Source organism: Mytilus galloprovincialis, chromosome 10 (genome assembly GCF_965363235.1).
Source record: "Mytilus galloprovincialis chromosome 10, xbMytGall1.hap1.1, whole genome shotgun sequence".
NCBI lineage: Eukaryota > Metazoa > Mollusca > Bivalvia > Mytilida > Mytilidae > Mytilus > Mytilus galloprovincialis.
Window position 1 is genome coordinate 64522333 of NC_134847.1, and position 17377 is coordinate 64539709.

The 17377-nt window shown below is 30.6% G+C and overlaps 1 protein-coding gene across 11 annotated transcripts in view; it reads left to right on the top strand.

The window, feature by feature from the left end:
* LOC143048112 (dorsal-ventral patterning tolloid-like protein 1) overlaps positions 1 to 17377 on the top strand; it is a 153512-nt gene that overhangs the window by 105254 nt on the left and 30881 nt on the right. For all 11 annotated transcript variants that reach the window (XM_076221579.1, XM_076221580.1, XM_076221578.1 and 8 more), the window contains one exon: positions 5038 to 5221. In XM_076221579.1, the coding sequence (XP_076077694.1) occupies positions 5038 to 5221 (184 nt within the window). The remainder of the gene's footprint in view (positions 1 to 5037; positions 5222 to 17377) is intronic.

Sequence of the window (17377 nt, forward strand, 5' to 3'; positions counted from 1 at the left end):
CGGCTTTCCGTTTACTTCCGTGATGATGATATCGGATCCAAAATAAGTTTGCAGTCTCTTTTTCATGTGCACCACACTATACGCCTTATCTCCACAAATGTCTTCCATAGCCTGAACAAGATCGCTTACGGATGCAAGTTCGTCTTGTGTTTCTTCTAATTGTCTAACTATTTGCAGGAAAGCTTTCTCTGATGAATCTTCTTTTGGTCGTCCTGGTGTCGTTCGTTTGACCTCTTTGTTTGCTTGCTTCGAGACGGGGATTTGCTTACCAGTTCTAAAATTAACACTACATGTTTGGTGGTATATTGCGTCTGCCGCGTGCAAATCTGATGGTGCAATGTTGAGCCTCCTCAAAACGATTTCGGACCATTCATCATTTCTTTCTTTGCAGATGTTTCTAAGGGTGTTAGAAAAATCTGTTGTCCTGACAGGAAACACGTCAATTCCCCTTTTGCTCTCTGAAAATTTTGCGAAATATCCACAAAATAACAGTTCTTCTGGAACTCAAAATCAGGAATAGAAGATCGTAAGTCATGAGTTGGCTCGGTTATCAATACATCCTTTTCTCGCATGTCCTTCTTGATTGAGTTAGCATTAATGTAATCACGTCGACATTTCTGATGAACTTTTTGTCCTGGAGTTGTGACAATTGTATCATTTCTGGTTTGACTGGTCCTATTAACCGTGTTACATCCTTTTTCTCTTAGTTGTGCTATTTCTTCACCATTTTTTAGAGACACCCGACAAAAAACACAAGCATCCATTATTACCTAAAAAAAAAAAAGATAAAACTGTTAAGATGAGATTCAATTATTTTGATTTTGCTTTTATATTATTTTTATCATATAAGATTTGTTTTGAATACAATATTAAAAAAGATATATGTTGACTTATAAACAATAAATTATTCCGATGTAGTATCTGTTCTCAGTTGAATTGTATAATGGTATTTTTGTTGAATTCTAATTTCCCTCTATTAGTTGATTAATAAATATTCATTTTTTATCATTTGATTTTTTTTGAAATTGTCTCATCCTGTCCTCCCTATTTTTTTTTCATTTTTATCCTAGCCTCCATACTAACATGAAAAATTAAATGGTAGCTCCATAACACAATTTGTCTGCATGGATTTTGTATTTGATTATCGGTACAACTTCATTTTTCCATGAATTAAATTTAGTTAGATTGTAACCTTTTTGGCACAATCGGCGTTCCATAGTTTTTTTTTCGTCAGCAACTCCTGGCATTAAGAATAAAATTTCCTGTTTACGGGACTATTTAATGTATGTAATGTATATAATGTAGTCAAAATATAAAAAACAGAGCTGTTTTGTATGTGATTTCTGGTTTAGAAACCTCGGCAAACCGAAATGAGCTCATTTCTGCCGCGTACTACATTTTGACGTTTCCCGTGTATCTACGCCTTTCAAAAACATCCAAAATACCTTGCATGGTAGCGTTAACTCTTAAGAATGTTAAATACGTATAAAACTTTTATATATAAGTTTTATATTAACTTACCAGAATGAAAAGGATGGAACCAAGATGCGTCGTCTGCAGTTGACCATTACGAGTTGTCTCCCATATCGTCATTCTTAATCTACGGACGCCATATCTTTCCATAATATCTGAAGTAAAATCTAGATTTTTTTTTGGCCAAAATTTACGACTTTCCCCTATTTCGATTTTTCTCGATTTTTGATATGTTTCTTATACGTTATATTTCTCACGAATTCCACAAAAAACATTTCTGTTGCAATTAGTTTGAGGTATAACCATAGAATGACTGGACTATTCCTCATTAACAGACTTTTCTTCTGTTTTATGTGTCTATTTGCGTTGACACTATTTAGGTTTGAATATTGCTGTCCTCTTTAACAGACTTGTCTTCTGCTTTATGTGTCATTAAATTGACACTACATTTAGGTATTCTTAAAGTTAAACAGACGTTTTATGTGTCTATTAATTAGTCTACCTATTTAGGAGTTTCCACCTGTCAATTTAACGAACTAAAGACGACAATTCTTTCCCGAACACAAACTGTCTGATGTCAGTATTTGTAGGGTTGCTTCTAACTAAAAATTGTATTTATTGTCTTTTTAAGTAAACTGTAATAAAATAATGGATTCATTGTTTTTAAATCAGCCGTATTTGTCAGGGATTTTAAGAAAGCAGAGTTTTCAGACATTTTAAATGACAGGATGTTTTCTTGTGTCTAATCTTAATGGACTCCTCCCACCAGTGCTGTCCTGACAATTCTAAGAACATTTGTAACAAGATCATTGGAATGTTAACTGAACTATCTCTCTTTAAAATAATTATAGTAAAATGCTGATAAGTCGAAAAGGAATGGTGAAAGTCAGTAGAGTTGTCAGAAGTTAATCATATCAATGTACAAACAAATTATTCTTTGGGGGACCAAATCCTTCCAACAACACAAAAGTAATGTTTTCTGCACACAAGAGAAGTAAACAACGAAAATTATCTTAATGAAAGTTTATTAGTGGCAAATGGTATAATGATTAAGTCCCCTGAGAGTTGTAATATTATTAGAATTCATTAAAAAGGTATAGAAAGGCATAAAACTTGTTGAATTTGTTCAGGTTTATGACAGAATAAACACTGAGCTTAGTTTAACATAAGCAATAAATGAAAATGTAAGTGTCAGGCTCAGTATAAAAAAAATGAAAGAAATATAAGGTTTGATCTTCCCACCTATACATGCAATAGTTTATATAGGAAACACATGAGGGATATAGTTGTCTTTTGATCTTTATTTTACTTCAACCCAATTTGCCCACTTGATTTCAATTATTATTTTTTCAAGGAGTTACTAGTCATTGGTCAGATTTCACTTGAAATAGCGAATACAAATAATTTTTTGTCAAATGACTGTTTAATTTCAATCTCCATAATTTAGTATGTACAAGAAGGCATTCACAAAATTATGAATTTTCATGTGAAATAGTACATTTTAATTGGATAATTAGTTATCTTCAAAGAAGTTTGTGAACTATTTTTGTCAACTATTATATTATTATTATTTTCTGTTTGCTATGAATTATTGTTTGAATTACTTCATGGTTTTTGGACAAAATTTATATCATTTAGGTAATAGCTGCAGAACCTAACTTATAGGTCTTTATGATATTTTTTTACTATTTGCGGACCATAAATAGTCGAGAAATATCCTCAGAGCTACAGTTCCGCAGCTACATTAAGGTATGCTGTGTATGTTGTTGTTTCACTGTTTTATAAGTTTTTAACATGTGCTTATAAGGGAAACAGAAAAATTGACATCAATCTATATCAGATGACAGGAAGAATTTTCATAGATGATCCTTTTCTTTCCCAAGCTATTCCCAAGATATTTTTAACTAAATGATGAAAGTGAGGATGATAAACTACAATGTTCATTATGCTAACATCAGAACACAGAGGTCATACATGCTAACATCATAATCCACAGAGGTCATAATGATTAATTCAATCTTTTAACTTAGCTATAGAGAATCAACACACAAGAACAAGTCTCTTCATATACAATTATACTCACTCTGACTCATTCCCTATTTGTTTTTTGTTTTTGAAAAATTACTGGTAGGCTCAAGGTAAAACAGTTGTTTTTGAAATAAATCATGTTGCCAATGGTTCCTATTTTGTGCTCTTTACATTTTATCAGTACATTGTATTTAAATGATAGAGTTATACTCTCTGATTCCCATTTTTTTTTTAAATTTTAATTTTAAAAAATTTGCTGGTTGGCTCATGGAAATACAGTTGTTTCTGAAATAATTCGTGTAGCTCAGTTTCTGTTTTGCTCTTTACATTTTATCAATGCTAATCATCCAATCATGTACATTAAATTGTTCAAATGAAAATAAAAAATTGACGTTAAATTGTTATCATATTCCTGGAGAAGAAATCTGAAAGTGCAGATGACATTAATCTATCAACTCAACCAGTGCTCCAGGGTAGCTAACCATTTACTCCATCTTCATGTCAATATTGATGGTTCATTCTTTATTCATGCTCTTAAATTATAAGTGGAAAAGTGGTAAAATTGATATAATTTACTACACGATTTGTCCCTGGGTGTTAGTTAACAGCCTCTTTATTACTTTTTAGGTTGTAGGAATAATTTAGTTCTTCATTATATGTCTTATTTTTAGTGTACTTTTAATAAATAAAACTGTCTATAAATTTTCCATACTTTTATGGTCTTTAACAAATTATACCAAAGAAATTCTTCTTCAAAGCAAAATAATATTGACCTATATTCGATAAATTTTTGTAATTGATGTTTTTGACTTTTTTCCAAAGATAGTATCGGCCAATTTTCTTAAGATTAATCAAGCTTGAAAAATATCATAAATAAATAGATGAATTATTGGAAAATATTGTCAGTTTTATTAATGCAATTGGATATTAATGAATATTAGAGAACCATTATTTTATTTTCCCTTATCTTCCCTTATTGTCAAATATATATTTAATCAGAATTGGAACAGAAGTGAAATATAAAATTGCTGACATAAGTATTGGTGAAGTTTCTCCTGTTAATTTTATCTGCTAGAAAATTGATATATATAAATTGTGTAAAAAAATGTTATCTCAAGTTAGACAATGCATTTGTATATTTAATTTATAAAGTTCCGTCCTATCAAAATCTACCTTATTCTTCCTGAAGATCAAAGTTTTTGCAACAAACTGCTATATGATAACAAATTTCAGCAGCTGACAATTTTTTCAAAAGTTTCTGTAAAATCAAAATTGAATTGGACATTTGCGAAGGATGAAGGACCATAGCTATAACTTTCACTTTTGTTTTCAGACTGTAGATACATATTCAACTTTTCCTTAACAACAACTGTCAGCCTGGAATATTTGTAACGAATGAACGACCTTAGCTATATCAGTTTCACTTTTGTTTTCAGACTGTAGATACATATTCAACAATTCCTTACTTCCAACTGTCAGCCTGGAATATTTGTAAAGGATGAACGACCTTAGCTATATCTTTCACTTTTTTTTCAGACTGTAGATACATATTCAACAATTCCTTACTAACGACTGTCAGCCCTGGAATATTTGGCACGCCTGGCTTTGGATCACGTAAATATCCAGTCGGCAGAAGATGTCACTATATTTTTATTGGAAAGCCTGATGAACGGGTAGAAATGAAGTTTACCAAGTTTAATGTTCAAGGAGTAGCACCACTGTAAGTAATTTATGTGAGATATGATTAGCCTTTTCAGAATCTAAAGGGCTATGGGTAATTTGATTGTTTATACACTAAAAATGAAAAGAATGTCACGTCATTGGTTAAACTTCCATTGTATGGGACGCTTTTAATCAATCACAAAGTTTTAGTGTACACTTTTGGAAATATTACCCAGAATGCATTAGATTCTGAAACAATGAATTAAGGTAGTTATCAGCATGAGAAAATTCTCTTTGCTCATTTTAAAAGAAACTTAAAGGAGATTAAGCGGTAGTCTGCTAAATGTACAAATAAGAAAAGTATTTGGATTACATTCTTGTACATGCATTATAGATGTTTTTTATAAGTACTTTAAATATTTTATTTCTTAGTTTTATTATTCCTTTCTGACTTCAAAAACAGTTGTTATTGTCTAGACAAGTCTAGGAAATGATATTATCAACTGGTTGTGCTGAGCCTGAACCAGACATCTAAAGTGGGTTTGCTTTTCTAAAATAAACATTAAATATTCTTAATCTGTGTGCATTTTCAAAGCAAACTTGCCAATTTCCTACATATAGTAACCAAAAGAGATTAACTTAAGTGGCTTTAACATCAAGCATTTATCAGTTATAAGGAGAGAATTAACAGTGGAAACAAAACAGTGAAGAGAGCACATAATAATGTTATATTTATTTAATGTCATCTTCTATGCTGTACGTTTTGTTTTTTTTAATAATTTTTGGGGTGTTTTTTTTTTATAAGATACATTTCAATGTTTCGCTATGAGCATGCTTTGCAACCACATGATCTCTTTGAGGTCAGGAAACCATAGACTTATTTCGGATCTTCAGATTCTTTTAAGTCATTATTTATATCTCTGTTAAGTATTCAACTTAAAATTGGTAATAAATTAGTTGTATTTTACCAAAGAAAATTCAAGATTGCACCAACACCATGTTTAATTGCAGAATCTCAACACAAAAACCGAAGCCAATTGAATCATTTGATTTCCATCAGATAACATTTCACTGGGACTGTTTGATATGTAAATTTGTCTAGCTTTCAGGTCCCTGGAGACCAGATTCATTACAAAATAACATATAAAGTTAACAATATTTTATGAACAAATATCCCTTTCAATTTTTGGTGTCTGTAAAATATCCCTGAGGAATTGCTGGTAATGGGTGTGAAATATTGTAACTGTTTTGATACACAACACATGTCCCATTAAATAATTTGATTAAAATAGTAAGATTGTGGTATATTCCTGGAGTAATTTATTACGAAATCAATTATATTTTGTCACTTTTTAATATCTTTGGTAATATTAGATAACATTATCAGATTTCATACCAAACATTTGTAGTTGTTCTCCGACGTTTTCACAAATTGACAGATTTCTGCAATTATTGTATTGATTCATTGGACATGAGCTAGTGTAATTTGGCGGACCAGAATCGTCAGAGGAGCTTTGTAGTAGATAATATACTAATGGAATCCCCTTGTTTTTTTAACTAAACTCATGATAAAAGACAAAAAAAATAGTTTTTGAGATTAAAGACAAAGCCTAAATGAAATTGTTTATTGTATTAAGATAGGGACAGATTTGACATAAAAGAAATGTTTTGTTTGAAGTCGAATTATTGACTAGCGGAAATAGTTATTCAACAAGTAGTTGTCAGTTTTTGCACATTAATGTTACTAAATGTTGCAGTAAAATATATCCTTAAAAGCAAAATAATCTAATGCATTGCGTATCAAAAACAATTGTAAAAATAAAGTTACACAACACTTAGAACATTAAATTGATATATTGGTTTCATCCAAAATGGCTCTGCTTTACAGAATAAAACTGAGTTATGGGTTTGTTCTTAGTAACAAACTTATGTAAAATGTTATATTTAATTTGTTTGACCCATTATAATTAGTGTTATCTCTTTGGTTATGTTTTTCCTAATTATGAAGTATTGCAATATTTCATTTTCAATATGATTAGATGAAGCAGGCTAAGTGGGGGCTCTGTTGCAATCACCTTGTCTTTTCATCTATCCATTTGTCCAACAAAACTTTAGTCACACTTTTCCCACAAGTTACTGAACAGATTTTCTTCATATTTGGTCAACAGTGTCGTTATCCCTGTTGAATTATAGAAAGTAGACTACATATCAATTTTTGTAACCTAGTTATTAAAAATTATTTCTAGAACTTAATTTCAATCCAAATATTTATAACAAATCACTTAAAATATCAATAGATTTCGAGAGTTTTAAAAGCTTAACCACTCTCCCTTTTCGTCTCATCTTTCAAATCAATTTGATTTTTTTAGCTAAAAAAGTAGACATCAAATATTATACAGAAAAATTGTTAATTGTGAACTGAATCACAACCTAACCAATACATAGAGATTAAACATCAAAACCAGAGTTATCTACCTTGAAATTGCAATAATTGACATGCATGAAGAGCAAAGTTAATATTTACTTTGATAAATATTTTTTGGCTGTTAATGTTGTATAATATTTCTTTGGTAAGTTAGTACTGAAGTCTGATTCATCAAATATTGCTTAGTCATGCAGTACTGTAATTCGATATGTTAAATATGTTATGATCTAAAATCAGTTTTTACACCAAATAAGAGTAGAATAATAAAATGTACCTATGCTATACTATTTCAATATATGTTTTTTTTTAAATTTGAAGCATATATATATATATATATAAATATAAAACAACTGGATGAAATAAAAAAAAAAAAATTTTGTTAGTTTTAACCCTCAGAGGACCTCAGAAGACCTTAAATAAAATCTTAAAACTTTTATTAAAATTATGCAAATTTTGCTCATTAGCTAGTTTTGTGTTTGCCTTGTCTCTTTTTTGATATATTGATATCTTCACTTTGTCTTCTTTTTTAAAATCATATATATTTTTTGCCTTTTTTGAAGCTGACTTTGTATTTATGAAGATAAACTGTTTTTATAGCATGATAGAAAGACGTAATTTGATTTCATACACTCCAATAATATGGGTGAATTTTAATAAATGTAATGTTGTCTCTTTGAATTAATCTACTCCCAAGTTCTATAGAATAGCTAATTTACTTTCAACTTTCTGGAGACTATTTTAAATGCTTTCACAGAAGACATGATGTTCTCTGTCAGTATCAACAAATATTTCTACTTCAAGGAATAACAGAAAATATGTTTAAATCAAGGATCCATAAAGAGAGAGACTTAAAAAAGTCTCGTTTTCAGAAGCATAGATATTTTGTTCTTATCAGTCTGATGTTATCATCCCTCCAGAAATTTATCTCAAGAATTTATATATTTAGAAAATACAACATCCTTTGTCACACGGAAGTTATTTTAGCTTTAAGGATTCAGAAAGAACCTAACAAGAATGCCCTTAGGGCAAAATGACTACAATTGAGATATATGACGTGACTTTTAACTGCCGTGTTTGGATAAACTTAGTTCTAATTACATCTCTTTCGCTCTAACCTTTTCACCACAAATGAATGACAAAAATCAATTTTATTATTTCCTTTCTTCATGATGGCACTTCTTGGAATTTTAAATCGCTGAAATTATTTGAATTTGATTGTTCGATGACATGAAAGTGTAAGAAGACTAAAATGCACTTATTCCGTATTGTAAAGTTTGTATTGTGATAAATACTTAGTGTCTCAATCTCTCAATCTCTTCCATTACATTTCGATGTTTGATGCATTTTATTCCTATTTGTTTAGAAATGGAAGACTTTGAAATGTCAGCTTTTTCAATTTTTATTGCTATTTCCCGTAGAGAAATGATTGTTTTTTAAGTGATAAAAGTCAGAAACTCCTAAATCTTAAAGAAATATATTTAAAGAGGATTAAATGGTTTTTCATGATTTAATTTTTTTTTGATTTGTACAAAAGTTTATAGTTCTAGACGGCTTATTGTAAGCAATAAAAATCTTCCATTCTAATATGAAATTAGAGTATATTTTCTATGCCTTAAGGTCATTTGATTTGTTCTAGTGAGGGTCATTTGTGGTTTTTATCTGGTGAGAGTCTGATAAAGGTTTTCCTGGTAAGGTCATTCATGTTGGGTTTTTTTTAAGGTGAGGGTAATTTTTGGTTTGGGTCGTGGGGTATTCATGAATAAGGCAGCCATCTAACAACATGGGGAAAAGTATAGTTCAACATGACTAAAAGGATAATATTTGGGTAAATTTGATATAGACATTACTGAATACTTTCAATGTTAATTAACCTAAAGGATTAAAAATTTTCCAACTGGAAACTATTCTATAGTCTTTAATAATAAAGCATGGTATTCAAGGTCATTTAATAAATGCAAAGATAAAACCAAAGACCACAAGAGAACTATTGATGATAAATTGCAAACAATATATAATAGAATTTAAATTTTTGAAAAATGGCAAGTTTTAAACCAGTTTTTTTTCATAACAAATGACTGGTCCCTTTAATGTCATTGCATTTATATTTGTTTATTTATTTGTGTTATCAACATTAAAGGGACATCTGTGAGCCATCCAGTCATCTGTTATGACAAAAAGCTATAATACATATTAACATATACATGTATTTGTTAAGGTAAATTAATAAAATATTAAAGGGTGATCTGTGATTAAAGCCACAGTAGTCAAACAAGCAGTACCCACATTTTACAAGGAAACTTAGGAGGCGATAGAGAAATTACAAAAACATTCAGAATTATTTCAAACTAATTTTCATTTATTTTAAACAGTCCTCTCTCTCGAAAAATAGAAAAATTTAACATTAAAGGATGTAAACAGGAATTTTAAAAAATACCACACCATAGGACAGTCCACATAAACCACCAACACCCTACTTCCCTGGAAAAAACAGACATACAAACAACAACAATCAACATTGAACAACACATGGTGCAGAAGTCCTTTGCCCTAAATTTTGAATGAAGCAAATTCAAATAAAATTTAGCAATGATTATTGAAAGGTAATGTACCATAAAGAATAATTCTAAAAGATTTCCAGGCAGGCCCACCTCAATGTTTTATAAAAACTGCTCAGATTAATGATGAAGAATCAACAGAAATTTCCAAACATCTGATATTACAGCCAAACCTAAAGATATGTTAATCAAAATAAACTCAGGACAAGATTAAGTATTTACAACAGCATGCTTTAGTTTTTTGTTAATGCAAGAAGAATGTGTTTCAATTATGAATTAAGTAACAGATGTAAAATCATTTATTAATTGGTGGGTGATTTTGTAAAAAATGAAAGACAAATTGTTTTAGCCTGTTGGAGACATATTTTTTTGGCAGGTTCAGTGCAAATGAGAGAATGTTAGCAGGTATGACATAGTTAAGGAGATGTTTTTTTTCTCTGCAACTCACACACAAAATTCTTACAAGAAGTCCTGCATGAGACTATGATTAATCTAACTTCTCAATTTGGTATATATATGTATCGATAAAAAGCAAGCTTTCAGTTTGAGAAATTGTTTCAAACTCATAAATCAGCTTGTCTAAAAGATTTTAAAACCCATTAGTTCTAGGCAACCAAATACTAATATTATTGAGTATTGGACTGAAAAATAAAGATTGAGAGCAAAATATACACTTTGGTGCACAGGTTAATTATAAGAAGTAATCCATTATTTTCAGTCTCAGTTTCTGTCTAGGAAGTAAAACGAATTTACCTATCAGTCTTCATCTGCTTCCCAATGTCAAAAATGTAAGATTTGAGATAGTTATCTCCCTTCATTGTAGAAAATCAATATAGTTGTCTCCTCTTGGTATGTGACTTTTAATCTCATTTAATTTTCTCCATTGAAATAGATATGTTTATAGAAAAAAAAGAGAGAGAAAAGCTTCTTGATTTGTATTTGATAAAGGTCAAATAAGGGTATTTGATACATGTTGAAGGTCATACAATTGCTTACCTCCACTTCATTTGAACTTTGGTGGATAGATGTCTCATTGGCAATCATACCACGTCTACTTATCTTGATAGAAACAGTTTAAGAGCCTTAAATTTAATATTGAATTTTTTAGGAATAAACCAAGATCAAGATGGATACCATTGCTAAAAATAGGAAAATGCAATGGAACCAATTTTGATTTCCTAGAGTGTGTTGTAGATTATTTTGTCTAATGATCTCTCTGTGCTACAGGCTTCATTATTACCATGCATATATTGGGATACCATATCAGTATAATAATTGTTCATTTCTCTGAAGTAATGCAAATAATTTCATTCTGAAAGTAGGATGAATATGTTTGGATAATGTTTCATTGACTTATATTGACATTAGCTGTAAGCATGAAGACAGGACAACATGACAGACATGCTGACTAGTGTTGACATATGTATATGAAAAGATTTCTTTTGGATACAATTTGAAGACTGAAATGAATAAAAGAAAATGCCTATGACAAAGTATTTTTCATATGTATGGTGTCTTAATTGCAATAGCAAAAGTTTTAGTTTTTGAATTTTTTACTTTTAAGGTAATAAAATTCTACTCAACTGTATGGATGAATATTTGGCACTGTTTTCAAATATTATGGGTAGTTGTTTTTTTTTTTCTTATTTGCTGAATTACATGGAAGTAAAAACTCCAAAGTAGCTGTAGAACTCAGTTTAACAATTTGATGATCAGCACTTTTAAAGTGATGTAATATGATAGATGACAGTTTTAAAGTAATGTAGACACCTTGGAGTCGCAGGTTTCATAACATTTTTGCCTATTGAAATGAATTTATTTATTTCTAATTTGAGAAAGTATTACATGTAAATCTTGTTTTCAGTAGACAGTAAATCATGAGATTAAATTGAAGAAAATTTTATGAGATCTTAATCTCTAAAGGAAATTAATCCTGGAAAAGTCTATTATCTTTTGAACATTGATGCAGATTACAACGACATAAATATTCCTTGTTAGTTTCTAAGGTTTCCTTTCCAGGGAATAACTACCATGTTCTCGAGTGTCAAGATTTCTTCTTAGGTCTGATAGAACATGGCCTTTCAATAACGTTTTTGGATTGTATGACATTGCATCAATGAACGTTTTTGCCTGTAAATAAAAAAATGCTTTCAGCTTCATGATATATAAGATTGATAAAGCCAAAAAAATCTGAGATGCTTTAGGCTAAACCGAATCAGTTTTATTTGACAGTGACGGTCAATTAATTAAAAATTTCATTTGTATGGCTGTCCATCCTTGATTGATTTATAAATATATTTTTGTCTCTATGTCTTGACTTGATTTTATTTACCAGGAAAGCTATAACTGGAGGCTACTATCCAGACAATATAAGTTTTTTTCTTGATGCATATTGGTATTTTATAATTAAATATTATACAGAAGTTATAGCCAATAGCTGAAACATGCAGACAAATAATATTTGACAGAAAGAAGATAAAACGTCTTTCGCAAAAACTTTTCACATCATTGTCGTCATAGAAAAATCTTTACATGTTAATCTCCTTTATAGAAGAAGGGGGATGGGTGAAAAATCTATTTAAAGTGCATATTGATACTGATAATTAAATGTCAAGTATAGTTAGTAACAAAGACTCTGATTTGGAACCAGATTGATACATTTGACATACATTCTGTCAGACTCAGAAGTCAACCAATCAAAATACTGAATTTGTGGTTTCAAGCACAAATTTTGTTCTCCGAGTATTGAGTATAGTTTTATGACCAAGAGTCCGGTGTATTTGCTGATAGTGCACTTTGGGTCTGATAGTTTAAAATCAGCAGTACCCACTTAGAGGTAGTCAAAAATATATTATATGATTGATTTGATATATTAAATTGCTTTTGTCTAGCCTGCAACATAAGTGACAGACAGTATACAAGACATCAGGTTTACAATCTGGCGGCAGCAAAGGTGTACACTATTTGTTTAAAGCTTTACATTTTAGAAGGTAGAAGACCTGGATGCTTCATACCTTGTGAACAGAAAAACATGTTAAGATTTTTCTGTCTCTCATATGCCCTTTGTCCTTGACCTCATTTTCATGGTTTTGTGACTACATAAAAAAAAGTATATTTTTTTTGTCAAGTGAACTACTCCCTTATTATGAGTAATAGGATAACAAAATTTGGTATATGGATTCCTTGCAACATCTACATATCCATCAAGTAGGGTTCATCTAACCTTGACCTCATTTCTTGGATCAGTTATCAAGGTTAAAGTTACATGGTTTAGTCCATATCTCAGATACTATAAGCATCAGGCAATTGACCTTGACCTCGATTGTGTGATTGTACAATGTTATGTTTTAGTGGTTTGGTCTATTTTTTTCAAGTTACTATAAGGGATAGGGCCAGTATATTTAGTGTTTGGAATGATTGTAAGGTGTACATGTCTGTCTGTTAGGTTTCATCTGACCTTGAATTCGTTTTCATGGGACATTGGACAATGTACACTTTATGTGATTTGGACTATTTCTCAGTTATTATTTAAGCATTAGGTCAATTGTGTTTGGAGTATAGAATGATTGAAAGGTGTACATGATTATCTGACAGAGTTCTTATGACCCTGACCTCATTTTTATAAATACTTTGGTCGATGTTATGATTTTGTGGTTTGATTTGTTTCTCAGCTATTATTAGGGATCAGACCCCCATATTTGGTGTATGGAATGATTGTAAGGTGTTTTGTTTATTAGCATGGTTCATCCAACTATGACCACATTTTCATAGAACATTGATATTGTTAAGGCAATGTGAAACTTGTAGCAAAACCTTCATAATACAAACTTTCAACATGAAAAACAGGTGAGACATTTCATTGTGTGCACTCTTGTGAATGTCAAAACTGAGTTTAGCCAGTAATGCAACATTTAAGGATAAGATGTGTAGGGTGATCAGAGTTCTTAGATGACCTCCATTTATGATGATCCGTATTGGGACAATGTAAAAGTTCTGTCAATAGATTTATTAACAAAAAAGTTTTACGTATGACCTTCAAGTTATGGATGAGTAAAAAGATGTTCCCTTTAATCATGGCCAATTTGCACCAAACACAGCTAGCATTATCTCAAGGGTATCTTGATGGCAGAATTGTAAAAAATAATATTACATGTCCATCTGAGAACATGTATATCACTGAACTAGTATATATTTGTTTAGAGGCCAGTTGAAGGACGCCTCTGGGTGCGGGAATTTCTCGCTACATTGAAGACCTGTTGGTGACCTTCTGCTGTTGTTTTTTTCTATGGTCGGGTTGTTGTCTCTTTGGCACATTCCCCATTTCCACTCTCAATTTTATATATATAGTTTAATATCACTGGTACTTATATTGTCAATATTATGGTAACGATGTCATCTGCCCAATACAGAACATTAATGCTTCATGTTAATTTGTCATAACTAACTAAATTTTCTCTTTTTCTTCAAATCTTACAGAGAAATATATAAATATTATTTTCTTGCTTAAAAATTGTAAAATCGTGTCCAGATTTGACAGTTATGCTTCTGTGATTATTTCCTAGAATTATTTACGTTTCATGAATATAGTTTTCAGTTAGAATATAACATGTTTATATTGATTCCATATTCATTATAAAGCCTGATTAGTTGTTTGAGAACCCAGCAAGTGTCAGACTGGCCTCCTAGTGTTAAATAACATTCATTATATTTCCTACAAATGCAAGACAAAAATAAATATGGTAATAAAGCCTAGTGTTGGAACAAGGGCATTGAGAACAGAAGTAATTAGGATATACGTTAGCAATTATTTGTTGATAAAGGAACAGTCATACTAATTAGGCTATATAAAGCAATTCCTTGTTGATACAGGAACAGTCACACTACTTAGGCTAGGTAGAGGCAATTGGTTGTTGATAAAGGAACAGTCACACTACTAAGGCTAGGTAGAGGCAATTGTTTGTTGATAACTTAACAGTCACACTAATTAGGCTAAGTGTAGGCAATTGATTGTTGATACAGTATTAGTCACACTAATTAGGCTAAGTGTAGGCAATTGATTGTTGATACAGGATCAGTCACACTAATTAGGCTAAGTGTAGGCAATTGATTGTTGATACAGTATTAGTCACACTAATTAGGCTAAGTGTAGGCAATTGAATTTTGATAAAGGAACAGTCACACTACTTAGGCTAGGTAGTCGAGTCAATTGATTGTTGAACAGACAGACTGAGAACAGAAGTAATTAGACAACACATAAGCAATTGTTTATTGATACAGGAACTGTCATACTAATTAGGCTAACTGAAGACAATTGATTGTTGATACAGGATCAGTCAAACTTATTAGGCTAGATATAAGCAATTGTTTGTTGATAAAGAAACAGTCACACTAATAAGCCTCTTTGAAGGCGCTAGATTGTTGATATTTGAACAGACAGACTGAGTACAGAAGAACTTAGGATTAGTCACACTTATTGGGCTAGGTTAAGGTGTAAGCAAATGTATTTAGTCAGAAATATTTAAATTAACTGTAATTAATTGTGTATTTGTTTGAGGATTTGCATACACACTGAATTCAGACAAACAGTTGTTGGGCAAGATACAGGCATTTTTATGTTGAAATTGAAAAGACACTCGGAAAACAAAATAAAAATGTTGATATACTAAGAACAAAATTATTTTGCTAAGAGTGGTTGCAAATAAGGCTATGTGAAGGCAAATGTTTTTGGAATTGATTCAGACATACTGAGGCCAGGCAAAATTTTATAAGGCAATTGTCTGTTTTCAGTAATGCAAGATGTTTCTGGTTATTTTGTTTGCCAACTGAATATCAAATAAAGCAATGTTTATAGACATTTTTCACTTTCACATTTAATTATTTTTAGTCTCATATGGAAACCATCTGTGAAATTATACTTTTGGTGCAGTTTTATAAGGTTTATTTACCGAATGATTAATTGAATAAAAAAATGTTAAATAGAGAGAATGTTATCCTGTGTCGTCAGAGCTTATATCTATGATTTGATCAGACTTGTTAGAAATACAGTCTTTTCCAAGGATTTCTATTTGATTAGGTGATATTTTTCGTCGACATATTGGCTGCTTCTATTACGTTTGTTCTGAACAGCCCTTCCATTACAAATAAGACTACAAATTGAATATTTTATTTACTTTTTTGTCATGTGCAATCCTAATTAATTTTGTATCTGATTTTGCTAGTATTTATCGAATATGTTACATAAGAAATGTCTTAAATGTGAAATTCAGCAAACATTTATCAAGTTTTTGCGCTTAAGCTTCATTGGTTGTGATATATTTCCATGGAAATTGTACGAATTATTTTTAAAGTGTCTTGTAATTTTTAGATTAGGTTAAAATACCATTAAGGAAGACATTCTCTGAAATGCTGTGAAATGAAGATGTCTTCAGACTTAAATCAATAATTGAAGGGGTTTAGAAACAAAATCTGGTTAAAAGAAATGTTCCTCTAATATGAAATGATTTTATTTTGTAAAAACATAGTTTCTTTTGTAATGTGGTGTTAATCAAATTTATTCTTTAAAATTGATCATCATTTTCAATTTGTACATGTGATAATTCTAACACAACTAATAGCGCTGCCATGGAACATTTCTAAATTAGTTTGACAGAAAGTTTTTTGTATATTTGAAGGTTGCCTATGAACAATTGATTAAGTATTTCATCCTGTTCAAGGAAATTTTGAAAACAAATATCTGTATTGGGAACAATTTTAAAGGGGGCAAAATCAAAACCAGAAAATGGTATGAATATATTTTGTTTTCAAAATCTATAAATGAAAAAAATAAGTAGAGTGGGGTGCTCATTTTCGCCATAACTTTCCATGTTTTCTGCAGTTTATGTTCAGGTCTTTATGATTTTGAAGTAAACTGATATTTTAATATATTGATTACATCAAAAGCAACTTATTCTTAGCTTGCAAACCTATTTCTTTGAAAAAAAATTATCTGAGAAATTAGATTAAAGGCTATTTGAAATGTCCTGATGTTTTGAAAAAAGGGGACACATATCGGCCGTTTTTACGCATCTATTTATTGCGAACCCTATGATAGTTTTCCATAGATTCACCTGCAAGTTACCTGTCGATTTAAACTTTTGTAAGTTCTATTGTCCCATCTAACAAATACAACAGGTATTAATCTCTGTGTAGATCATTCACCAGGACCTTTAAATTTCTTCTAGGAGAAATCTATCAC